Here is a 26,941-nt window from a genome sequence, read left to right on the forward strand (position 1 = left end):
CCCCTCAGGTCTGCCCCCGTTCCCCTCAGGTCTGCCCCCGTTCCCCTCAGGTCCACCCTCAGTCAAGGTGTGTTTCCCTGCCTGTGGTAAGGAATGGGGCAGGAGCCAGTGACCGTGCTCATCCTGGAATTCCAGTGGCCCACAGCAGCGGAGTGATTGTGGTGTTCACTTCCTGTGGTGTTTCTCCTTGAGTTTCAGGATTCTGTAACACAAAGACTTGGGCCCCCAAGGCCTTTTCTTCAGGAAAGTGAACTGGGATTTTTTTCTTTTTCATATGTAATTTCTGCATTTTATTGGCTCAATACATCTCTTCCTAGTAATGGCACGGGACATTCGGGTATATACAGAAGTTGATGGGCTAACACCCATTTAATGGTTGAAAGACAAATTTTCCAATCAAAACAAAGAGGATTGCTGTTCACCACTGTAGTAATTTGCTACATAAATAAACCACTGATGTGGTTACAAAGATCTAATGATTAAAAAGATGCAATAGGGATCATCTACATAACTTCATTTGTCTATATGGAATTTTGCAATGAAGTGAATTGTGGTTTTGTTTGTTCTTAACTTTAAAGTAACATTCATGAACTGAGAGAGCTAACAAATGCTGAGAAATACTAACTGCATTTAGTAAGATTTATACTTTCATTGCATCCCATAGTTTTAATACAGTACTCAGAAAATTAAATCTTTTTTAGTCCAGCACCTTTCTTCTCTGTTTATTGTTGTTCATGCCTCCTAAATTCATGAATAACAAGTGAGCAAAGAAGGATTTTTTCCAAGGTTCGAGCTTGAAATATAAACCTGAGAGGAATGAATTATGAATAAAATTATAAGTTTAATATGGCAATAGCAGGTACATTTCCCTGTAATAAATTATTGTACCATCTAGGAAAGTCTGCTTAGTTTATATGAGTAATATTTGATGCTTTTGCATCCATAATCCATTTTGCTGCATTCTTTCTATGCAGCTTTAAGTGCAGAAGACACTCTTGAAATCAGTTGGCCAAGGTGATTGATTTATTTTTTTCTCCCTATTCCTTGCAGCTGTTTCCGTACTGTCTCTTATGTATGTCCAAGTATTTGTGGTTTTTTTTCTCTTTTTCTCTTCTGAGTAATCACAATATGTGCTCCTTCCTTAGTTGGTTATTTTTTTTTCCTCCTAGTCGAGCCTCTCCAGTGCTGTTAGATGGTGTCAGATTATCTCAACCTTTGGGCTGTCTGTGCCCTTTTTTACCTCCAAATAAACTAAAAGTAGCAAAACTGCTTTGGTAGAAGTTTTCCAAAATGAAAATTCAGCCTGTGACATATGGGCCTCATACAAATTTTCAGACTGAATGGTTTAAGACCGCTATGATCTTAAGCAGCAGAATAGAGTCTCTAGCAGAATAGATACAAATATTGAGCAACCTTTGCCTGTTTAGAATTTCCAGAGGTTTTTTGTTCATGAGTGCTATTTCAAACTGCATTTCAGGGTACTCAGATTTGCTATAATAGCAAATTAGCAAAACTTCACTCATGTCCATTTCCTAAATGGCTCTCTTGGTGGAAAATCTTATAAATGTGGGATTATGAATCTGGAAGTATGTTTTGGTTGTTTTTTGAAGGTAAATGAAGAAGACTGTTCATACAAACCATGGACATTTATGATTTGTATATTGCATCCGTATTTAGGCTGGAATTTACAGTAATGGTCTTTTCTTGCTTTCTTCCCCTTTCCCTTCTCATGTTCCACCTAAACCTCCCTGATTTTTGAGGGGGCTTTGCCGTTTACTTCACTGGTGTCTGATTTAGGGTCTAAAAGCTCGGTGTCAGACAATGTTTGCAAGACTAGGAATGAGCTTGGGTGTCTCTAAGTGGTGTTTTCAGTCGGGCACTACCACTTTGGGAGGAGTTCCAGTTGAGTACTGCCCTCCCAGTTTTGACTCTTCCCCTCCTGTTTTGTTTCGCATAGACTGGGAATGACAGGCAACCATTTGCTGTCTCACTGTCGGTGCCTCAGGAGTCAAGCTGCATCAAGAGAGTTCTTCACAGAGCTGTTTCTAGGAACTCTTTAGTTAGATTCTTGAATCAAAAGGTAAGATTGAAGAGGAATGTAGGCGATTTTCCATGTTAGTGGAAGTACATGAAGCTGTAAATGGAACTGTTATAGTTGTTTAATAAAATAACGAGTTCAAAAGTTAAAAAGAGTTAAAATGCTGGTTTTCTTAACCAACTTGCTAAAAAAAGAACTGTAAACATGACTGTTTTAAAAGTGTTATTAATATTTTAAATCATCGTGGTCATGTTGCTTTAAGCCAGTAGCCAAAGTTGTGTGATGTGTTTGCTTATCTTCCAGACATGAGAAACCGTATTGAAATAATGGAAAAGGAAGAATAAAATGTTGCATAGATGCTGCTATTTAAAGAAGTTTAACTTACCCCCTTGCACTTTGCTGGATTAGGCATCTCATGCAAGAAAGGTTTATGTAAATGTATATTTATCACGACTCAGTGTGAACATACTGACTTAGTGCATGATTTTATAACTTTGTTTTTGATTTTAAAATATAGAAGACACTTGTTTATAAGTGAGGGGCAATGGGGGGCTGTTATGTTCAGTACAATCTTCTGCATATTTCAAAACCTTTATGTGCACAATTTTCTGTTAAGTAAAATCCATTTGAATTTCTCTTATTAAAGGCAAAAGCTGTGTTCAGACCTCGTGAAGCCCAAAAGATATCCAACAGCAAAGAATTAGGCCTTGTGACAGACATTTAGGAAAAATGCATATTGAACTGTTAATGTTTTCTCCTATTCCAAACCAGTTGGTTGATGTTGGAAAACTAATCCACCTTGGAAAAAGGTTTGGGGTTTTTTGCCTTTTTCTTTATGGTTGCTCTTCACCCAAATCATTTTGAGTTGAAATGAGAGCAAAGGTCAAAATGGGCAGGAATGTCTTCAGTCTTTATTTCTGAAGCTGTTTCACCAGAAACACTGTATCAGCTATACAGAGGTTTTTTTCTGAGCCAAGTTTTGATTTGAAGCTGGTTGTCTGAGTTGATACAGGAAATAGAGTGCCATGCAGCACTGGGAACCCCACTGGAGGAGTAAATGTGCATGTCAAGGTCTAGCCATTTATTCAGGCATGGCATGGTGGGATTGTGGTTTCACTTGAATACTGTTTTTCTGTCCCTGTTTATTGGATTATGCTTTCCTATGTGCTAGGTAGCGCTAGGTAGCTGCTTGCCTGCATCCCAAGTGATTTGCAAGCATATCTCAAAATCAATATATGTGTTTCAAAAGTATCAGTCACGTTTGCTACCCTTTGTTCTGGGATTGTTTTGTGCGTGTCTGTAGGTAATGGGGAAGAAGGATACTATTCTAGAATACTAGACTACTATTTGGGTCAGTGGACAAAACAAATAATGCCAACTTTTATGTCAGTTTGAAAATAGTTACATAAACTACTATGTGATGGTGAAGCATCCTGGGGTAATGAAACAACCATATCCATTGGCAAAGTCAGTAGCAGCTCTACAAAGAATAAAAAACCACATTTTTTTACCTCATTGCAACTGAGCAAGACAAAGACATTTGTTAAGCAAAGCAGTAGAGTGTAATGTTGGAATAGATAATTGTCAGCAAAAAGGGGAAATGGGGAATTGCACATAACAAATAAAATTTTAAAACCTTTTACTAGCACATCATGGAATTTTTTGTTAGCTATTTTTTTTTTAATGAGTTGAACAATATCCTATTTTTAGTGGAAGGTCAACTTGAACTTTATTTAAACAGAGCCTCTGGTTCTGAACAGAGATAGGAACACTTTAAATGTGATAACAAAAGGGAGGGATTGGAGCCAGACCTTCTTGACCTATCCTTAGGAGCACAGGATAGCCATCCATGTAAGAACTGTATGCCACTTAAATAGAGAGGGGTCCTTGTTCTGGGCTCAAAGTGCATGCAGTGAAAATAGCACTGGGACTCATGTGAAAGGAATTTTTTTCTTTAAGAATTTGAAACGGATCCAAAAAATGGTTGTGTTTTTTTTTTTTTTTTTTATAAAGTAAATATTTATTTCAGTACCTTAAATATTACAAGTGTAGTTCCTAGACCAAAAACTTGGTCCTTGCGAAACTGTACCTGGAAGAAATCTTACAAACATAATATTCTTAAAGTATTTCTAAACTAAGCAGTATTCTTTTAATTCTGCTGTCACTCACAGTGTTGTATATCCACTAGAACTCTGCTGAGCAGGGCAATGATTTAGTTGACTGGGAAGGTGGTGAGGCTGTTGTCAAGTTCCCGTGGTTGGGTTTCAGTGGAGAAGAGTTTTCTTGCTGTGGCTGTAGGCTCAGGACCGTGACACACATTTTTTTGGATGGCTGAAAAACAGCCTGGCATGCCAGTGCAAAGCCAAAAGTTGTGCAGCTGGTCAGGCTGTAGGATTCACACTTCTGCTGGAGCGGCTCCTAGAATTTGTCGCTGTGTCGCAGCTGGAAGTGTTGCATTCACCAAAGGCAGGAATTCTGGTGGTGTGTTTAAGGGACATGAAGGTATTAGCTGACCTAGGAATAAGAATACTAGTATCTGGGTAAACTTAACATGTGAGTATGGAAGAAGATGCTATATACTTTAGATTTATAGTGTAAATTATATTTGGAAATGTTTTACTCTCCTTAGCCTGCTTATTGGCCTCAGTTAAAGAAAGTGGAAGTAAGGTGCTCCAGTGACTATGATGGTTTTATCCCAGCACTCTGTCCCTGATTCTGCCACTGGCATTCTCTGTGATCCCGAGTAAATAATTTTTCCCTTGTGATTCTATTTCCTTACGTGATATTGAAACACAACCTCTGCTTGGAAAAGTGCTTTGATGGAATGCACTGTAGGAAAACTAGACCTGAGTGTTAAACAAGGAAAAGAGAACATATTCTGAATGTTATAACCCTGGGGAAAATCTTAATTTTTTTATCTCACTAAATATCAGAAGGTTTGGGTGAGACAAGTTCGTTGAGGTGTAATGCTTTCTCCCATCTCACATGTTATTTTTCCATAACCCATAATTAAACTTTTTCACGCCATGAGGTCAGTCGTGACCTGTTGCTTGCCACGTGGATTCTCCAGTATCCATACAGAACTAGGCTCAAGCTAGTTTCTTTTCCTTGGTAGCTTGATTTTAAGGGATGATATATAACACTGTTTATGCTGAGAACTATGTTGAAGAACTTGGAAATCTTATGTCCTTGGGAATTTCAGCTGCTTTTCAGATATGGATTGAAAAAGTGCTCTAGAGAGAAAGTAGACACAGGCAGAAGTGAAAGGGAGTATAAAAAGAAGTGCTGTGGTTTTTATTTTCCAGTTACTTCACTGCAAATCTACACCTAAATGCAAAGCCTGTTTAAATAAAGTAGCTTTCAGCTATTAAATGTTATTAATGGATCTGAATCTTGTCACCTTCTTCAGTTCTCCAGCTCTTCTTTCCTTTGTGATGTCTGTGCATTAACATGGGAATAACATGCGTGTTTCTTGTTGCCAGTGGTAAGAAGTGAGAAAGTCTGAGATGGTTAGGGTGTAACCTGACAGCTTTGTCTGGAAATCTAAATAATTTGGCAGGTGCACTGTAGGTTTTCCCCGGTATTAAATGGGCCAGATCGTTCCCAGGTGTTGGAGATAGTGCTCCATTCTGGGCCTTGGTCTGGCCCACAAAGTACAGCAGGTCTTCAAGCAAAAGAATTGTTGTATTGGGAACAGAACTAGAACATTTTAGCATTCTGAATATCTTATTTCATATGTCACCTAGAGAATTAAAGAGAAATGCAACAATTGTTTTTGTGACTTCTCTGAAGTCTGATTAGCTCTCGCTGTACTAGCTCATTAGCAAAAAGACTAATAAATTTTATTCCCAGAGTACTGTTGGTACCAATTGATTAAGCGGTATAAGAAATATTGAAATTAAGACCAAATAATAAAAAGCATTCTATTACATATTCTCACATCTTGGACATCCTCCGGTGCCCTGTCCGTGTGTATCTTGTTAAAAAACAAATCAAGACTACTTTGTCTTAATATTTTTTTCTAGGCTTCCCTGTTTTTCAGAAGCCAATAGGCCTGTGCCTTTTGTGAGATTGATAGGATATTTTATGTCATTATAGAGTACTACACAATAGAAAAAAAACAAAAGAGAAAACAAATTTGGTGCCAAGTGACTGGGTGAGAGCCTTATGAATCCCTTTGCTGTCCAGCTCAGGAGGCTGAGAGTGAGTCATTGCCTCCAGACAGAAGTTGGCACACAACTGGAATATATGGGAAAACAGTAGCTGTGCTGAAAATTCCAAGAACAATCACTAGAAGTATGACATGTTTCATGTCATCTAATTGTTCAAAAGCTTGTTAACTCTGATTTTTGTTGCCACGCTTGTGCCCTCGGATATAGCTTTAAGGATGCCCATCCCCCTGCCAGCCCTCCAGCAGCCACTGTGTCCTGTCAGTCATCCTGAAATACACTGGAGAGCTTGTCAGGCAGTGCCTTGCAGATGCCTCAGGAGCCCCATAGTGAGCCCCAGCAGTTGCACTGAAGTTCCTAACCCAAGGAATTACGTAGTTGCCTTAGTGCTGAATATGGACCATGTGTTTTCTAGGATAGGTGAGTGATATGCTGTTGGCTTTTTTATGCTCTAGCAGGAAATGGATTTTAAAGTTCAGATTTTCTAATTTATGCAGAATATCTTTGGCTCTGCTTTCTGACACTTATCGTATCCGTATGCAGATGGTTTAAAAGCTGCAGGTGCTGCGTTCACATTGTGCTGCAGATGGATACAGACTTTGGCTGTTTTTCCAGTGCCTCTGGCCATTTTTCCAGTGTCTTTGGCTATGTCTGATGAAAAGGCAAAATTCTCCTGATATTGAAGTTTGTAGCACTTGGTAGGAGCGTGCAGGTGGTTTCTTTTCTGGCTGTTCTGGGACACAACTGTATCTTGTGACACATGCTTAACATCCTAAGTGTGGTAAGAGCAGCTCGTCTCCAGTGCTGAAATCGCCCACTGTAAAGGTTAATCTAACCGAGTGTGAGGTTATAGCAGCCTTCTGCCAAAATATCTCACTGTCAAGACCCCTGCTGTAATTAGGAGGCATATTATACTGGACTAGACATATGCATTTCCAAAAAAAAAGAAAATGGACTGTGATTCTCATTTTTTTCCTGAGGCAAACACCAGATTTTGTCGTCTTAGTGAGTGTGATCTGGAAGGACAGAAGTTCCCTTACTAAGTGGAAGTATCAGAAAATATCTCAGAATGATCTTTACTGGCTGCATATTTTTCTTTCTATCACCTATGATACTTGCCTTGATTAAAAAAAAAAGATGAATTAAAAATCAAAATTAGATATTGGTTACCATATAGTATGGTATATAAAAGTAAGGAGAGCCTCATAGGTTAAAAGTATGTAGTCAAGGTATCAAAATAATTTAAGATTTTGTAGTTTTCCCTGCACTGGCTTGCAAGGTTGTTTCCATCTTTTGGGCTACTCTAAGGAAGTTTCAGAAAACATTAGAATTTTACTTATAAAAAAATTACTGGAATCAGCAAGTGAGTCCTTAAATGAGTTATTTATACCTTAGAATATAATTGAAATTTTCAGAGACAATAGTTTTTGCAATTGACTTTCAGTTAATGATGAGTTATGGGCCTGACTCAAGGCTAAAAGATATTATTGGCTCAGCTGGCTTTTGAACTCAGGGTTCAAGCAAAGAATAAAGATGCTGATGTTAGACAATATGCTGAGGTTCAAAACCAAGCAAACAAACAAAACCCCAGCACAACCCAGAAGAGGAAGAGTTGTGGCATGTGGATTCACATTTTTCTGACCTGCAAAAATGAGGTTGGATTTGTAACAATTTCCAAGTTTGAGACTGCTCGGGGGTGGAATTCTGGAGCACAGTGATCTCTAGTAAGAGGAATTGACTGTAATTGCAACTGTATTTTTATCTGCCAAATTTTATAAAAGATCTGATTGTTGTAGATGACCTGTAGCATGGGAAGTTGTGCTGAGAGAACGGAGAGCAGCTCTGCTGCAAGCAGCAAAGGTTTTATTTCTGGATTTTGAGTGAAGCAGTTGCTAACACCCTTCTATCAAGGAATTGAGAGGAAGCCACTGCAAAGTTAAAGCATGAGTGCATCTGCAGAAAAACTAATCTGAAAATCATCTAGAGTAATGTCTTCAGATCTCAGTAGAAGCACGAAGTACTGTCTCCAACTATTTCTTACGTGTCCCCTTGCAAGTGATATATGAAAATTCACAGCACAATCAATACTATCTGTTTGCAACTGTTGTGATGGATTTCAAGAAGTGTCCATATACTGGGAGGCTCCTAAAAATGTCAAAGATAAGGCTTGGTAACCAGCAATATCATAAAGATTTATTTTTTTCTAACGTGAATAAAAGGCAGTTTGAAATGTAGGCCAAAGATTTAGAAAACCAGTGAATTGCAGATTGTACAAAAGAGTCTGCCTTTGAAGCAATCCCATGAAGCTGGAGGAGAGTGTCTTGTTGAATTAAAATGCTTTTGGAATCAGGGGTTGTCACGTGAAAGGGGGGAGTTTAGATTTTGCCTGTTGGTGCCCCCGGGAAAGTCGAGACCTTCGTGTCCCACCAGTCACCGTCTCGTAATGAGACCCTTCCCCAACAGTCACAAGATCAGAGGGGGATTTGACTGCCCCTGTCAGAGGGGCTCAGCCAACAGTGTGGAGACTTTTAGAGCAATCTACTGAGATATATATTAAGGAAGCACAAGCTCTAGTACTAATAACAGCATTTAACTTGTGTAGAGTATAATTCTTACCCAGGGCATCCCTGTGGGGGGAGAAGATGGGCTCAGCCTGTCAGCTGACCCCAGCAGTTTCAGTGGAGTCTTCTGCAATCTTCCCCCTATCCCCAACTTACTTTTATACTATTTCTTTATGTTTAGGTGGAGCTTGAGTAGCTCTAGTCATAAATACCTTTTATTTCTGATTGGTGTAAAGTTCTCTTGCCTAATGGGACGGGGGGGGTGGTCAACTGAAGGGGGGGTTTGACATGGTTGTTGGCTCAGCAGCAGAACCCCTTGTTTCTCCCTTGGCTGACAGGTACTGTATGGTCTCATGATCTTCCAAGTAGCACAGTGTTTCCGCTTTCTGCCAGGATTTCAATGGAGGGAGGCCACGTAGACTCCACTTTGTTCCGCTCTCTGTTCCATCCCTCTGAGCACACGATTATTGTTGTATGGGGAGCATGTCGACTGCATTCCATCCACGGACTTGCAGCTGCATTTTACCCTAAGAATTCTTAGTCTCTTCTAAATTTTAACCCTGCCCATCATCCCACAGGGGTGGACATAGCAAAACCAGCACAGATGCTTCTCTGCTGTATGTTCAGAGACCGCACCAATGTGCTGGCAAGTGGGCACAGATGTGACCCGGTGTTTGCCAACACTGCAGGACAATCCAAGGTGCACTCACTATGGCTTTGTTAGGGGAGAGGCAAATAAATACCAATGCAGTTTGGAACTGAAGCTGAGGAGAGCAAGGGTGTGAGTGACAGACATTTTTGGCTTTCAGAGCAAGATTAGTACTGTAGGGGAGAGCTTACTTGAACGGGTTCAAAAGAATCTCTCGCTCATATTTGCTGTCTTTAATTCCAATGATTGTGTGGAGGTCTGAATGTTGGTGGGAACCTGGCTTCCAGGTTACTCATGGCTCCCTTGCTGTCATAGCAAATGCTGCTAGAAATAACTATCTCTGTCTAGAATTTTAATCTACTTGGCAGGCATGGAACCTTTCTGAATATTCATTGTTCAGTGAAATGATGCAATTAATAGGTGTTAGTCCTTTGAGACGGCATTTTATACTAGTCCTCTCGCTATTGAGGTAGACAGACTTCACTTGCATCATTATATATTGAGAGTATTTCCAAAGAATTATATGATTGAGAAGTTGGTTTTGCTTTTGTTTTTATTTTCCAAACATAAAGAACCAATGGGTCTAACAGTAAGAATCACTGAAGATAAAATAAAGAGCTTATTTAAAAAGTCTTGCTTGCGTGAGTACAGTGTGGCATATCTTTGGCCTGAGCTGTAAGAATAAGCCCTTGTTGCAGAGGTCAGCACACCAAGGGTGTTATGTGCACAATGTGAAGAAGCCAGGAGGTGTTGCACTTCCATGATGACCCAAGCCGTGGCTGTATGGAGCGCTCTGAGTGATTCTAAATTTGTCTTGTAGCACTTGTTCCACTAAGCGGTAGATGGAAAGAGCCTGCCTTATTTCTTGCTTTGTTGCATATACAGTGTATTGTCAAGAAGTGACAGCCTGACCCATAGCTAACATGCTGGGCTGGATGGGCTGTTGATCTGGTTCTGCAGGACATGTTGAACGTGCTTGTTGATGCTCGTTGATTTTTGATGTCTCCTGTCTCTAGTGGTCTGAGATTCTGAAAACGTTACTTGCTTTGGAAACAAAGTATTTTGCCTGCTGAGAGCATGCCTAACCACCAGTCTCTACAGCTATTCCGTGTTTGCAGAGTGTTTTGTTCTGAGCTCAATGAGTAAATCAGTATTTTCCAATGAGTAGAACAGAAGATAGCGAGTCATCCATCCATTGCAAGGGGCTTTGTAGCAGCTGCAGTGAGGCTTTGTGAGTAAGAGGTGTGCTCTGTGCACTTGCACAGCTCCCACTTCATCCTGTGGGGGAGAAGGCACAGCAATTGGATCTGGCAGAAGGGCTGCAGACCTTTCCCACCACTTGTTTCTGTAGCAGTGAATTATGAGGGGGCTCAGTTCCCTTCAACCAGAGGGATAAAGAGTATTTCAAAACTATTGGAATATCCTGCCTACTGATTTATTGGACAGAAAGAGAACCACTGACACTGGTGATTTTGGGAGTCTCAGATTTTTTCTCATTGGGGTTTGTTACAAGTATCTATATGCTAAATGTGTAAAATCCAGCCATATAATTTGCTTTGACATTTTCTAGAGTTCTCTTTCCATTATTCATTTCCATGGAAGGAAAAGTGTCATTCTGGTCAGTCTGATCTCAAGCTTCTCTTCTCTTTATCTTTTGACTTGGAATTAAAATGGAAAAATCCCTTCTCTACATATGGTATCACCTGGCTGAATGCAGCTGAATCTGTGGGAACTTAGGTTTGCCACTAGTGCAGCTTGTAATAAAAGAATAAACTTGGCACTTGTGTAACCTTTATTAAGAATGACAAACCCGTAAATTGCTCTTAACTGTAATTCTTTAGGTATTGTTGATATTATCTTTGCTTGTAAGTGAAATGTGAATAACTCTTCAGATCCATTTCTACACAACTTGCTATAGAAACCCTAAACCTATTGTGTTGTATTAAATCAATGCTAGGTTCACTGGAAGGTAACAATATATCTCTTTAGCCTGCACAGTTGCAGTACTTTATTAGTTTATTATACAGCAGCCATGGTTGTAATAAGTCTTGCTTAAAAATGACAGATACCTATTATTTGTGTGTTTGAAGTCTTTATTGGCTAAAAAGGCTTTGCTGAGCTATGTTTTATGGGACGTTAAATTACTGCAAAATTTAAAATGTCTTTTATTTTGGGACAATAATCAGTTGCATTCCATCTAAAGCACAGTTATAATTCTCTGGTGGTACACACACATTTCAGGCTAATGGCCTGAACCATGGCCCAGTGAACTTGGTGAAAACCCTTAAATTAACATCAATAGGCTTTGGATCAAGTTCCTAATGAATGATTTATTCACTTTAAAGACCTTACTTAGCTTTACTTCCATCTTATTGACTTCAGTAATAGGCTGTCTTGACTTAATCTGTCTTGACACTTAGAAAAGGTTTGTTACTGCATGTTGTAAAATGACAAAATACTTCACTTTCTCCTGCTATTAATTTCCAGTAGCTCTAAGGTCTGCTGTATGTTTTTGTTCTTAAGGTGTTTATTATGACCACTGTAATTTGGCACATGGAGTGAGATAACAAGTATTGTGCACATAGCATTAATGTTTTTGTGATAAATTCAGTAATGTAATATAATATTTTTGCTTTAAAGCTCCTTTTTAGACTACTAGAGAACTTACATTTAATGGTATTCTAATTCAATTATCCTTGTGTATTTTTTAATATGTGGTCAATGTAGAAATCTGTGTGAGAAGACAAGAAATTATATGTACTTTAAATCTATGATTTCACAGTCCATGTAAGCATTAGCATATTTTTTTTCACAATGAAGAATCGTAAAAATTACTTTTTTTTCTTGAAATCCTAAGGCTGTTATGAAACAAGTCCGTATTCCCATAGGCAGTCTCTCTGCTCTGACAGAGGGCAATGAGACTTGCAGTCATGGCTAATATTTACTTACTGCACTTTTTTTTTGTTGTTTTGTACCTAGGTGAAATGTCAACCAAAGTGCCAAACATTAAGCTGAAAATTGATCCTCGGGATCTGCAGATCCAGACGTTTACAGTGGAGAAATTACTGGAACCGTTGATAATTCAGGTATTTTAGGATTGCAGAAAATAGGGGGGAAGGGAAAAAGGCTGAAGAACTTTGACTAAGGACATTATTATGAAAGGCACACACAGAGCTCTTCTGCACTTGTAGTTTATTCTGGCTCAGAACCTGTCCAGGGGGATCTGCCTTCTTCCAGATTTAGTCACTTGTTCAGTCACTTCCATTTCTGCCACACAATATATCATAGTAAATGTTACGTCTTCTCTTGTACAGTGCTATCTAGTAGATGTTTCAATGTAGTCTACACAGCAAATGGATTTCCAGTGCAGGAAGAGTTTCATATTTGAAGTAGTGGACAGAGTAGAAAAGAGCCTTGAAAATCTGTAGGTGAGTTTCTTTATCTGAATTTTGAGAAGAATGGCATTCTGGGGCATTTTAGGGTCTTTAATACAGTAGGAGAGGACCTACTCAAAGACCTGACCTCCTTTTGCAAATAATGTGTATAACTAAGAAAGTGTCAGGAGACCTCTGTAGCAATATGTTACAGGATGAAGAACAGAAAGGAAATCTGTTTTGAAACTTCAGCTATTTTGAATTTTCTCTCCCTTGTGTGTAGAACAAAGATATTGGGTTACCTGCATGTAATTAGTCACACACAGCCCAAGGAAGCCATCTTACCTCTATCCTTTTCTATGCTCTTCTCAATCTTAGAAAAGCTTGAGTCTGTTAAAAATGGAAGTGCTTTGGTTCTAGGAGAATATGATTTGGGCTGTCTTTTCCCCCTTTCAACCTTAATGCTTTGTTTCAGAACAGAACTGTGGAAGGGAAACTTGAATTTTGAGTGGAAGGAGACAAAAAAGTGCTGAAAATGCAAAAACAGGTTAAAACTAATACTCAATGAAGGGTGATTGAGATGCTAGAAGGGTAATAAATGAAAACTGGTCTGTGATTAGAAAGAGAATCAGACCAGTCACAGATAAAAATTATGTTCTTGCTAGATTCACTTAGAAACTGCTGCTGGAATACAGTTTAACTTTGAGATTTGTGTTGTAATTTATTTATTTAATAAATAAATTTGTCTTGTAATGCTGTAGCAGGAAAGAAGCAGTGGAAGTGTTTGAGGTTCCCCGAAGTCTACCCTAGCCAGTTATGCTAAATGTTGGAGCAATCTTTAGGTTAACAGCATCAATCTTAGAGAAAATCAAGCCAAAACCAGCCTAGGAAGTCACTAGGATGTAGTTGTGGAAGCAAATTACTTTGTTAGTTTGCCTTTCACCCCTGCAATCTGCAGTTGGCAGTGGTGGTCGCTTTGAAACTGTGAAAATAGTAGGACACGTTATTTTGTATAAAACCCCCTCGGACGTGGCAGCTTCTCTGTCCGTGCCCTTTGGAGTCCCTTGGATCACTGATGAAGGACAGGGAGCTGAAAGGCTTGTATTCTCCCCTGTCAGCCGTGCCATAGAAGTTTGCTCACCCAGAGAACGCACGCTGTTGGTTTTTATTCGAGGTACGGGGAGTTTTCTTTCCGTGTGCTGAAAGGGATGAACCGGGGTGTGTTTGTATGGCCAGTACTTCAGATTGGAAACAGTGGGCAGGGGTTCTGCTGTTGTCATTAGATCACTTGAGTTCATTTTCAAATGACTAGGGATTGCAGTTACACTGAATTAAATTTTTAACAAAAAACGATGGTTTATGATTGATGCTTAAAAACACTTTTATATTAAGGTAAAGGTGAACCAAATATTTTATACTCAGGGTACCAAGACATTGTTTCTTCAACTACTGCAGTATTAAAAGACTGTCTCTAAGTCCTGCCTGGAACTGAATACAGCCTGCCAGAACCTCTGCACAGTTCCTTAGGAACTCAGTATTTGGGATAACTATGACAACCCCCCCACACCCCTTCAGCCTAATAAGTAATGGCAATAACAGGCAACAGCAACAACATTCAGCTTTGTAACTGTGATGGCACATGGGCTTGAAAACAACTTAAAACCCCCTTGTGCCTCTAGCACGGCTTTTGCTCCTACCAGAGGTGTGCTGGGGGACTTGCTGTGTGTGACAACAAGGTGTTAATGACTGGGAAATGTAGTCATGCATGAGCAGGATTAATGGGGATATGTTTTCCCTTTTTCTTGTAATGATATCATTTTGACTGTGTATTCTACCACTACAGTGCAGGCTGTGTTGACAATGGCACGCTATGTGAGCTACTGTGTGGTTCAATTCTTTCTGTACAGGATCTGCATAAAGTTTTTGCATTCCTCATTGGGATTCTGTGTTAGAGAATGCAGAGTAGTTTTTCTGTTTTCTGTAATCTCCATGAACAAAGAACTGTCTATCAAATCAGAAGCTGCCTCTGATATTTCCTGACCGTGATGCTGAAGAGGAAGGGTCTCGTAGTCAAGAGTTTTCACCTGCAGGAATGATTATTTTTTCCATGATTTTCCATTTGTTTTATTTCCTTTCCTCCTCAACATATGAATGAACAGTGCATAGAATGACATTTTACATAAAAAAGACTACAGTAAAAATCTGAGAAATAGAATATATTATTTTCTGGGAAATGTGATTAAATACCTAAGACACATAAAAAGTATCTTTTACATGATAGATTTTTGGGGCAGCTTGCAATTTTTGATGGTGTTTGATGCCTTTCTTGTTGGAAGTATCAGCCTATAATCTCTTTAACTCATTCTTAAAAATATGATCATTGAAACTGCATTAAAGGCTTTAGAACTGATGTTAGAGGGTTTGTAAAAATAAAAGGTAGAATGATTCTTATTCCCAGTGCATTCTCTTACCAGCTGGCTGATTTATGTGCAATAAATAATTTCATTTTCTTCCTTTGAGCCACAGTCAGAAAAATACATGAGCCCTCTCTAACAATCTGAGCCAGAGTTATTAATGTTGCTGTCTCCCTTGGGACCTGCCAAAGCAGTCTATGTCAAGTGGACGGTCCTTTTTCTCCCCAAATTTCACATGAATGATATAGGGGGCAGGGCTTTTATCTTTCAAAGATGTGTTTATAGAAATGTTCCCAGAGGATGTTTGTCAGTGACTTTTAAAAGTACTGATTCATGAAAAGCACTCGAGTGTGTGAATTCATGGACAAGATCTAAAGGTGAGCTGAGGCACAGAGAGCACACTTCTCATTTTGTGCCTGTGTGTGGAGCCCTCCTTCACAGACCAGCTCAAACTACAACTCCACTGCAGCACTTAGCTGAGTTTGCCTGCTGGCCTGAGAAATTCAGAGTCAGTTCTCTTGCTTTGCCTATCCAATACTGCTGGTGGTTGGAATGCCATTAATAAAACGAAGCTGCAGGGTTAGATCTGTACTTAATATTACACTATCCATGCTTCAGCACAGAGAACAGAACAGAGGATTAAAAAACATCAGTGAACTTAATGAAAAAATCCTTTCGGAGTCTTTCCATAGTGTGACAGCTCAAGCAATGCCTTTAGAGCACAGTCGTTCAGAAACGTTCTGTTGGAGTGTGAAGGCTGTGCTCAGATGATGAGGAATGTTGAGTGGGATGCTCTATGAAAATAAGTTCTTTATGGATGTTGAAATGCGTTGTTAAAAAATATAATTTGGACAAAGCTGCAGTATAACTACATTCTGGGCAAAATGATGTACAGTTTTAATGTTGAGAGTATACCAAAGACTTCAGAGGTGCTGGGTTCTGGCCACTGTGATACTCCCTTGTAAGAAGAGAAGGCGTTTGGAAAGGTGTCTGTACTCATTTTGAGTATTTGTTTCTGAGATACCTTGGGAGTCTTAAGTTGGAAATATGGAAGATTCAGCACTTTAGGGGGAAAAGGACCTGGGGGTGCTGTTGGACAGCAGCTGAACATAAGCCAGCATGTGCCCAGGTGGCCAGAAGGCCAGTGGGATCCTGGCCTGGATCAGAAATAGTGTGGCCACAGGACTAGGGCAGTGATTGTGCACTGGTGAGGTCACACCTCGAATACTGTGTTCAGTTTTAGGTCCCTCATGACAAGAAAGACATTGAGGTGCTGGAGAGTGTCCAGAGAAGGGCAATGGATATGGGGAAGGGTCTGGAGCACAAGTCTGAGGAGGAGCAGCTGTGGGTGGAAAGGAGGCTTGGGGGGACCTTATTGCTCTCAATTCCCTGAAAGGAGGTTGTGGCCAGGTGGGGGTTGGTCTCTTCTCCCAGATAACAAGTGACTGAAGAAGAGGAAATGGCCTCAAGTTGCACCAAGGGAGGTTTAGATTGTATATTAAGAAAAATTCTGCCCCTGACAGGAGTGTCAAGCATTGGAACAGGCTGCCAAGGGAAGTGGTGGGGTCACCATCCCTTGAAGTGTTCAAAAAACATGTGAATGTGGTGCTTAGGAACATGGTTTGGTGGTGGACTTGGCAATGTTAGCTTTATGGTTGAACTCTGATTTTGGAGGTCTTTTCCAACCTTAATGATTCCTTGCTGAACCCTCCTTGGATAGCACTAGTAATTTGTTGTTATTATTATGAGCAAATTTTAAAATAAGCAGCGTCAGGAGTCGGCATCAGAGATTTCTATGAGATGAGATGAGAGATTTCATAGATGAGATTTCTAATGACTTTGCTTTGATCATACAGAAAGAACACAAAAATGAGGCATATTGAGTAAAATTCTCTGTCAGATTTTATTCAGTAGTTTTGTCCATTCTCAGCATGTGTGCTGAACTTGCCTGTCTCTAAAGCAGTGGGAATCTATTTGCTTATTCTCAACTATATCTTTTTTTTAATTTGAGAACAATATAAATTCACTTATTGTAGAACTTACACCATTATTGTGTTTTTTGTTTCCTTTAATTGTAGGTTACAACACTAGTGAACTGTCCACAGAATCCTTCTAGTAAGAAAAAGGGCCGTTCCAAAAGAGCTCGTGTCTTGCTGGCTTCTGTGGAAGAAGCCACTTGGAATCTGTTGGACAAGGGAGAAAAAATTGCCAAAGAAGCAGCTGTGTTTAAAGAGGAACTTCATGCAGCTCTTGCTGATGTCAGGAAAGAGAGTAAGTATGTGACAAACAATGTAGGCCCCCCAAGGAATTAGTTTAACCATGTAACACTGGTGTCAAAGTGAAGGTAGGATATCCAGGAGAAATGTGTTTTGATGTGCAAATGTCTGAACTTTGTGTTGTCTAATTGTGTATTCTCAGATACCACTTATAAGGAGGTAAAGTGTGCAAGCTGTGCCCCATTGTGGAAAGAGACTTATATCAGTGGAAGTTATGTTGTTAGAAATTTTTTTTTTCAATGAATACAGGATGCCCCTTGGCAATTTTAGTGGCTGCTAAGCACAAGTTGAAGTTAATATTTGCTTTAATGCTCTTCTTGCAAAGAGGCTGTTCACCCAAATGTGGGATTAAGGCCTTTTAGTGAAAAATCTAAACCTGAAAATCTTCCCTCTTTTGTGCAGTAGTAAGGATTTCCTTTGGGAAAGGGTAATAGTCCTGTTGGAAGGTATGTTTTGGGACCTCAGTAGGAGGAAGATGGATTCTGTAGCCTACTGTAAATCATCCCCTCATGATAGAGCAGCTCCTCTTTGGTGAGTTTTGCCATATTCCATTTTGTCGTGGCTTATCTCCCCATTTCCAATGAGATTCATGGAACAGGACTAGGTTTTGTGATCTGCTGAGAATTTTCCTTCAGGCTTTATTGATTTTTACTTTCCCCATGAATGCTCAAAATATTTGGGAGAATATGAAGGCCAGGCTCAAATAAGTCAGATAATCAACATCCTAAATGTGTTCCTGCAGAAATCACAAGTTCAAGTTCATGCATGTTTTAGTTGTATCACCCTGCTCTTTACTAAAGATGTGATTTAATCAATTTATTTTTAAAATTTATTTTATTTCATTTAGTCTTCCTCTCCGTGCAGCTGGGCTGGTTTCTGAATCTGTGCTGTTGTTCAGGGTAGTGATTCCTGGCTCCAGAGATGGCTGTGGTTTAGAGTTTGATATATGCATGTGGTGTCCGAGATACCTTAAGGTCCTTTGTGATTAAAAGCATTATGACCAGCATGTGTCACTGTTATCTGTCACACTGATCAGCTGAGGCTCTTGAAAAATCAGTCACTTTGGAGTACTCTTAAAATGTTAGCCCATCCATTACAGGCCGATAACACAAGGCAAGAATACAATATATAGCTTTATATTGATTTTTATACATGGATAAATTGAAAATGTGAAATATTTTTATATTACTTATTGATTCTCAGCCAAGGCCAGAGATAAATACAAAAATAAATAATACATAAAATAGATTATATACACCTCATACATTTTAAAAGAATGTTAAAATCCGTGTTATCACCTGTCATTATGCAATGACAAATTGAGTGTTCACAACCCATCTCTCTCTAAGGATTTGCCAAACTGCACAAGTCAATTTTAAGAAATTGTTGAACAAGTGTAAAAAAAAAAATAGCAGTTCATTAATTTTGCAGATACCTGTAGCCTTTGAAGCCGTGTGTTATTTTTAATTTGTGGTGTGCCACATCATATGCAACTTCATTGCCTGTTATTCAAGCCACGTTCTGCTGCTGTTAAATGTCTCCTGTTATTTACTTCAAGCTCTTTGAAAGGATGTGGGTCGTCAGCTATTGCGTGCATGTGGTTGTGTGCAGTCACCTGCCATTCATGTCGTAGCATATCATATTTCATTTTCTAGGGGCATACTTTTCTGTGGTGACTGGCAGGTGTATCTTTATTAATACAGTTTTAAATAAATTAGGAGTTTTTGCACGTGGTTCCAGCTCGTATTTACTGTCTCATGGCATCCTGAAACGTTGCTGTAGATGGTGTCACTCCCACGTGACCCAGAGTCACACCCCGACATCTGGAAAGAATAAATCCTCTCTCCCCTCCTCGTGAGTTTTAGCTTGTGTGACTCACTGAACTTGGTGAGTTGAGGATGCAACATGAGAAGCGAAGCCTTACTTCTTTGGAATGTCAGTCACCAGTGTGAAAATGCTGCTTTGTTACTTTGGGAGCTCTTTAATAGAAGTTCCTTTTAAGGGACTATTTTCAAGCTGCTTCTGATAATCCTGTACATAATTTTGGAGAATAAAGGAGCAAATTAGTAGGATTAAAATGAACAGCAGTGATAAGATTTGTCATATTTAATTCATCTGATGCACGAGTGATTCACGGTCTTCAGAAATCTGGACGTGGGTATGGCTTCGCTGATTACAGTTTGGTCTTGACACTCAGTAGATGAGATTTTGGTAACTCAAATTTAGTTGAATTCTGTTAGTGACCTCTGAAAGAAGGTGTTGCTCTAATGAATGGCAGATGAACGTAACCTGAAGAAATCTCATGTCTGCTTCCTTGACATCTGCAAAGTTTTACCACAGTCTTTGAGCTGATCATTTTAATACAGAGGTCCTCTGCATTTTTCTTTGTTTCCTGTCAAGAAACTACTTTTCAGGCCTATCTCTATCCCCATCTTGATTCCCCTTCTTCTGGAACTCAGCTCAGTGGGTCAGCAGGAAGGTGTGTGGGTGGGGGACTGTCATCACCCAGAAACCCCCTAGCCAGTAACTGAGGAACTGCCACGTTTGCCTGTTGAATGAATTTGGTGAAGCTTTGTTAAAGGGTACTCATGCTCACATTTTCATTCTAAAATAGTGTAATAACCCCCCAAATAAGTATATTTAAAAATTCTCACTGGCAGATTTCATATGTGTACAGAATTTCAAAAGATTGCCTTCTGATTCAATGTACTGTGAAATAAGTGACCACAATGCAAAGGGGGTAAGAAGCATTGTTCAACCATGAATGCTTCTGACACTAAACATCAGCTTCTAATGAATGTCCTGATTCTGAGATTTAATCAGTTTTAAGACAAAACAGTTCTATAGTTTGTGTGGTGAAATATTGTCTGAGAAATCTGAATTAAAGTCTAGCATTATACTTAGGATAATGATTTTTTTGCATTTGTGTGAAGGTGTGATTGCTTATGGTTTTCAAACAGTTGTGTGGGCATAGCTGAAATGCCATTGCTTACTGACTATATATAGTCAGAAACACAACAGTTGTTGTCTGTGTTGTTTCTCTCTCTTGCAATGTCAGTGTTTCTTGCCTTTGGCTATTACCATACTCAAGTGTGTTCCTAGATAAGCCTTTCATCACACATAGCAGTGAACTGAAAGCAAGTTACTGGCTGGAGTTACATTTTGAGCCTTCAGCTCTTTGAAAGGAAATTATAAAAAATACTTTGATATTTTGAATGTCCATATTTAATGTCTTTTGACATTAAACAGGGGAGGCAAGACTTTTATGGCATGGAAGAAACTACCATTCACTGACAAGAAATGGGGAGTTTAAGGACATTTACTAAAGGAAGGGTAAAGTGATCTTTTGTATTATACTATATTCTTATTTGTCCCTCCCCTCATCTTAAAAGTAAACTTAACTTTCTCATCCCACATTAAGAGGTACATGTGTGTGTTCTGCATCTAAGGGACTTTAATTCTGTTAGAGACAGAACTTAGATATTCAAATGGCTTAAAATAACCTGTGCTGTACATGCTTTTCATCAAACCAAGAACAGATGCCTTGTAGAAAAGCTTCTGACGTCACCATCACTGGATCAGGTGTCCCTGAGTGGGAAAGGGGGAATGAAGAGGTGGATGTAAGGCATGATGGGGAGGTGTGGTGGCTCTGATTACACATTAGGAAGAACTGTATGAGATGTGGAAGTGGAACTTCCTGGTATGCAGCAGTGAAATAATTGCAATGCAACAGAATACAGTGATGTCTGAGTGAGGTAAGACTCTGTGGCAGGAGAGAAATGTCCTGTAACATGTACAGAAAGCTATTGTGGGAATCTGAGTTATCACAGTTAGTAAGTGTTCTATTAACTGTTCTGTTAACCAGGTGGTGAGACCCCACCTGGAATACTGTATTCAGCTCTGGGGCCTCCAGCATGAGAAGGACATGGACCTGTTGGAGCCAGTCCAGGGAAGGTCATAAAGATGATCAGAGGGATGGAACACCTCCTTTTAAGACAGACTGAGAGAGCTGGGGTTGTTCAGCTTGGAGAAGAGAAGGCTCTGGGGAGACCTTATTGCAGCCTTTGAGTACAAGGGGACCTACAAGAGAGCTGGAAAAGGACTTTTGACAAGGGAGAAAAGCTTTCAACTGAAAGAGGATGATTTAGATGGGATGTAAGGAAGACATTCTTCACTATGTAGATGGTGAGGCCCTGGCACAGGCTGTCCAGAGAAGCTGTGGCTGCCCCATCCCTGGAAGTGTTCAAGGCCGTGTTGGGTGGGGCTTGGAGCAACCTGGTCTAATGGAAGGTGTCCCTGTCCATGTCAGGACAGTTGGAACTAGATGATCTTTTTAAGGTCCCTTCCAACCCAAACCATTCTATGATTTTGTATTATAAACCATTGTGGGTTTTTTTCTTGTTTGTTTGTTTGTTTTCTCTCAAGTTTGAGACTGGGACATTTGAAATACTCTTTTTACTGACTCGGGTATGTCCCTTCCTCCCTTAGTAAATGAGCTCCTTTTGACAACTGTGTTTCTCTGGAACTGTAAATCCACCAGCCTCTAATGGTGTAGTTCACAGGAGTGGGTGACTGGACTTTCTTGGCAACAATACCTCCTCGTGGGAGGACACAAGAATGGCATAAAATTCGCTGCATTCCATGTGGATTTCACACTGCTGCAGCTAAAAATAATAACAAAAAAAACGAGAGGAGAAAGCCAGTTGTAAATACAAATAGAAGAGAGACTAATGTGATGGTTAGATTTAGCACAAAAAAGACAATCTATTCAAAGAAATAAGAAAGCATAATTCTGTTGATCTTGCCTAAACCAAGAGCGTGTGGCTGCAGTCTCAGTTCGGACACAGTGCCTGCCACCGGCTGCCGGCCCGGCACAAGCTGTCAGCTGACTGCCAACAGGATTATGGTTGACTTGTTTGGAAAGGAATTTCTGTGGAAGTTTCCGGACGTTTTTGGTGCTGGGTTGTCTTGGCTGGAGATAATTTGGAGGGGGCGGAGACCTCAGCCATTAGTCTCCTCCCTCAGGTTCAATGCCCCTGGTTGAAGAGAGACACCAAATGTGGCTGTAAGTGAAACAATAACTCTTCACCAAGAAGAATGCTGATAACGATACTGATAAAACTGGGTTAAACCAATCGATGAGGAGAAACTGGGACAGGAGTCGGCACAGGGCTGGGAACACCCAAGTGACTGGAAGGACCTACAAGACACCTGTTGGATCCAGTGGTGAAACTTTGTTGGTGCAATTTCCATGTTCTTTACTCAAAGTGTCGCTCGCAGTCCAGATCCATCACGGTGGTGTGGAAGCCCTGGGTGGGCAGGGAAGCCCGAAAACTCAGAGTTACGCGTGCTCAGGTTCAGGTGGGAGCACCTCCAGTGTCTCCCCTGGGCTGGGGAGTTTTACACTGGATAATATAATACTGTGAGTCAGGGATACTTCAGGAGTCTTTGACCCTTCTAAGATGTTGCAGCTGTCTCGTATTTCAGTGCAGCTGAGTCCATTTTGGCTGATTATGACTTATCAACAAGAGATGAATCCCTTCAGGCCAGGTGTGAGTGTTCTGGGGAGTTAGCTGAGTCATCTGTGTAAGGAAAAAGAAGCACTACCCCACCTTGCAGAGTTTCATGAAACCAATGGGGTTGGAAAAGACCTCTGAGATGATCAAGTCCAAGTTTGTTGCTCTCCTTATCTTGTTTAACACCCAGTTTATAGCCTGAGGTTTTGGATGTGCAGCTTCAGCTCCTGGCCTGGATGGCCACTCTGCAAATTGTTAGCAAAGCACAGGGCTGATTGAGCCTTTAGCAACAAGAGTCCAGTCTCTTACAAGCACCTGGGCAGTCACTGCAGGTGGTCGAATGTTGGAGTCATTAATCATTAGCAGTTCACTCTCTTTAAAGAAGGCAGAACACCAAAAAACCAAAGAGGCCTATTTGGNCTGGGTGGCCACTCTGCACATTGTTAGCAAAGCACACTGCTTACTGAGCCATCAGTCCAGTCTCTTGCAACACCTGGGCAGTCACTGCAGGTGGTCGAATGTTGGAGTCATTAATCATTAGCAGTTCACTCTCTTTAAAGAAGGCAGAACACCAAAAAACCAAAGAGGCCTATTTGGAGAAGAGAGAGAAGGAAAGGCTGATACTAGAATTTTTGTGTAACCCAGGACATGGATAAAGTGCATGAATCCTCCAACTGTTTTCTACCTGTGGCTGAACCATGATTTTACCTTTCCTCGTGCCTAAGCAGAGATTTTTGTGAGCATGTGTGTAAGTGGCAGTCATTTGGCACAGCAGTAGCTGTCAATAGCTGATTAGCTAATGGTAGAACACCATTTACTTTGGGAGTCATCTATGTGTGTGTGCTGAAAAGAGTCTTGGAAATATCTGCCTGCCAATAATTGTGTAGTTATGATATAGCCTGTCTTTGATTCTTTGAATTGCTTTTCATTTGATTGTCTAAAATAGTGGAAATATTATAAATACTGCCACCTTTCCAATTCCCTATTTGTGCCACTAAAAGGGCATTTTTTGTGTCGTCGTTTGTGACAAATGTAATTATGGAATAATATTCATTTGATGGGAATTACCATAAAAATAGATGAAATTGCATCAGACTGTCATGCTGTTCACTGTGTTTTAAGAAAGTTCTTGTCATGTTGTTGTTGGAGCTGTCATTTTCTGCTGTTTGCACTTCTAGCTCCTATCTGCCCAGCCTACATCTCATAGCTCTGTTTTAGGGTTGTGATTTTTATACTTGTTCTACTGGCCATCCTAGTTTATGTCCAACTCATTTCTAAGGGGCTGGTCATATTCAAACCCTTCTGGTTTTGTCTTTGCTCACAGAATCACAGGATGGTTGAGGGTGGAAGGGAGCTCTGGAGGTCAGGTGGTCCAATGCCCTGGCTCAGGCAGGGCCTGCAGTCTGCCCAGGACCATGCCTGGTCAGGTTTTGAATATCTCCCAGGATGGAGACTCCACAACCTTCCTGGTCAGCCTGTGCCCCTGCTGAGTCACCCTCACAGTGACAAATCATTTTCTGATGTTTAGATGGAATGTCTCCTGTGTGTCAGTTTGTGCTCGTTGCCTCTTGCCCTGTCACTGAGCACCACTGAGAACAGTCTGGCTCCATCTTCTTTTCACCTTCCTTCTGGTGTTTGTGCAGACTGGTGAGATGCCCCTGAGTTTTCTCTGGCCTCAACAGTCCCAGCTCTCTCAGCCTTCCCTCGTACGACAGGTGCTCTGGTCCCTGAATCATCTTTGTGGCTAAGGGTATCCATGTTGAAAGGGTACTATTTTCAGATTTTGGGACTATTTGCAGTTTTGAAGTGTCTCAGGTGCTTGAGAGACATGCAAATCCATACAGCCATTGTCTTCTGGAAGGCACAATAGCAGAGACCTGGGCAAATAATCACATCTGTGGCCTGTGAACATGCAGTTCAGCCTCGTGTTTGTGGGAGGGGGAAAACATTACATTAGAGGTTTCTGAGGAGCTGCTGTGCTGTCAGAATTTTGTTTTTTGTTCCCAACTTTTATTAAATATTCCTGGCAATAGCACTGTTTCCTGTCCTCAGCTGAGCTATATCTCACTTCTTTCCTGATCCATTCAATTGCTAACTCACAGGCTTACCATTCACTCCTGTCTGGGCTTCTCACAACTGAGCACTTTCACTCCTTCCTAATTAGGCAATTCCTTTCCAATCTGTAGCTCTGCTTTCCTGGTCAGCTTTGTTTGGACCACTTTTACTGTGCACAGAGACACTCCTGGCTGGTTATTCTGAGTCAGTAATAGTGGGTTATTGGCTAATGTATACTGGCTAATGATAGTTGAGGCTAATGCATGACTGAACAAGGTGTGAATGTATTTATTAAACTTGGGTGTTTGTCACTGTTGTTATTGTTAAATTTAGTTAAATTTAATTAAAACTTCCCGTTGGGGAGCAGTATATTGCTGTCCACTGGCACAGTCAGTAGCTGCATGGCATCGATTTCATGTATTTCATGTCAGTCAGATGTTTGAGTCTATGAAGTTTTCATTCCATTAACTTATATTTGTAATGAGGAGAACAATATTTAATTCCCTTCTGTGACCAGGAATTATTTAATAGCAAGGACACCAAAGTACAGACACCAAAGTACACAGTAATATAACAAGCAGTGACTAGAGAAGTTTAACATATTGCCCCTGGCTTTGTTGTATATGGTTAAGAGTAGTAGTGTGAAGGCCAAGGGAATTATTTCAGAATTAAATGATTCAGTAGAACAAAAAGGGAACACCATTCAAAATGTGGAACATCCTGCATGATCTGTAATAATTGGCCTTCATTTCAAGGCCTTAGGGCAACAAGGAGATGCTAAGTGACTTGCCAGGTACCTGATGGAGCTTTAACGATTTCTTTCCCCCTGAGTGTTGCAATGCAGCCTATGTGCATGTGTTCCTTTTGCAGGTCAAGCCCTGAAGGTGTCGGCAGAGGCGTTCACCAGCGATCCCTGCTCCCTGCCCCGCAGGCAGGCCGTTGTCCCGGCAGCGCGCTCCCTGCTCGCGGCTGTCACAAGGCTGCTCGTTCTGGCCGACATGGTTGATGTGGCGTATTTACTGCACCATTTGACTGTGGTGAGTAAAGGCTGGCTTAACTCAGGCTCCCTTTAGCCACAGGTCTGCTGATGGTTCTTCCTGCACTGAAAATTCCTTTTGTGCTCGAGGATTGCAGGTCTCATGCACGTAACACTTTGGCACTTGGGGCAAATGTAGATTCCGGATGAAATTTGTGGAATGGACCAAAAAACAAAAAAGTCTTCTGCATGTAACTCAACATACTTGATCTGGGGAAGTATCCATACTATATGGATACATATCCCCAACTGTAGTTATCCATACAGTTGTATTTTAACTTTGTTTTATTTCTTTGTTTTATTTCTTATTTCCTATTTCCTTTCGATGCACAAAACCTTCTTGATGTTTGTGGCAGAGCTAGGGAATAATTTATTTGTAGAGAATCTTAAAGGTGGGAATTTTATGTGGATATTTACAGAGGGAAAGAACTGGGTATGTAAGGGTCTGTCTCTGTGACAGAGACTGTCACTTTGTGCCAGAGATCAGCTGAAAGGAGAGAGAGATGACGGGTGAGAAGCTCGTCTGACAACTCCCCAGCTCCAGATATGTATTTGTATACTGCAGACAGAAGACTAGAAAGTCCTAAAGTTGGCAAAACTTTAAAATTTGTGCAGTAGAAAATATTTAGTAAAAGTCACTTTATTTTTTCGCTCAAAGGAATAACGTGTTTCACAACTACATATCACAACAGTGATGTTTTGGGTCATATTTTGTCCACCTGGCTCCCTTTATACAGAAGGGATGTCTTCTGTCTTCTATTCCATATAAAACTTACCAGTGGTCGTGTCCCATGTGAGCAGGCTTCCTTCCTTTTTTGAACACTGATTTTCATCTTGCCAGCATCATGCATCT

At 40.4% G+C, this 26,941-nt stretch overlaps 1 protein-coding gene across 10 annotated transcripts in view; it reads left to right on the top strand.

The window, feature by feature from the left end:
• Nucleotides 1–26,941, top strand: part of CTNNA3 (catenin alpha 3) — a 438,877-nt gene that overhangs the window by 7,482 nt on the left and 404,454 nt on the right. For 7 of the 10 annotated variants that reach the window (XM_017826101.1, XM_017826103.1, XM_017826104.1 and 4 more), the window contains 4 exons: nucleotides 1,958–2,080; nucleotides 12,397–12,503; nucleotides 17,284–17,476; nucleotides 25,923–26,089. In XM_017826101.1, the coding sequence (XP_017681590.1) occupies nucleotides 12,402–12,503; nucleotides 17,284–17,476; nucleotides 25,923–26,089 (462 nt within the window). In that variant the 5' untranslated portion in view covers nucleotides 1,958–2,080; nucleotides 12,397–12,401. Of the gene's footprint in view, nucleotides 1–1,957; nucleotides 2,081–6,526; nucleotides 6,628–12,396; nucleotides 12,504–17,283; nucleotides 17,477–25,922; nucleotides 26,090–26,941 lie in introns of those variants that run through there. The other 3 variants (XM_017826100.1, XM_017826109.1, XM_017826112.1) reach the window with 1 other exon arrangement.

The sequence above is a fragment of the Lepidothrix coronata genome, unplaced genomic scaffold, assembly GCF_001604755.1.
Source record: "Lepidothrix coronata isolate B3197 unplaced genomic scaffold, Lepidothrix_coronata-1.0 Scaffold124, whole genome shotgun sequence".
NCBI lineage: Eukaryota > Metazoa > Chordata > Aves > Passeriformes > Pipridae > Lepidothrix > Lepidothrix coronata.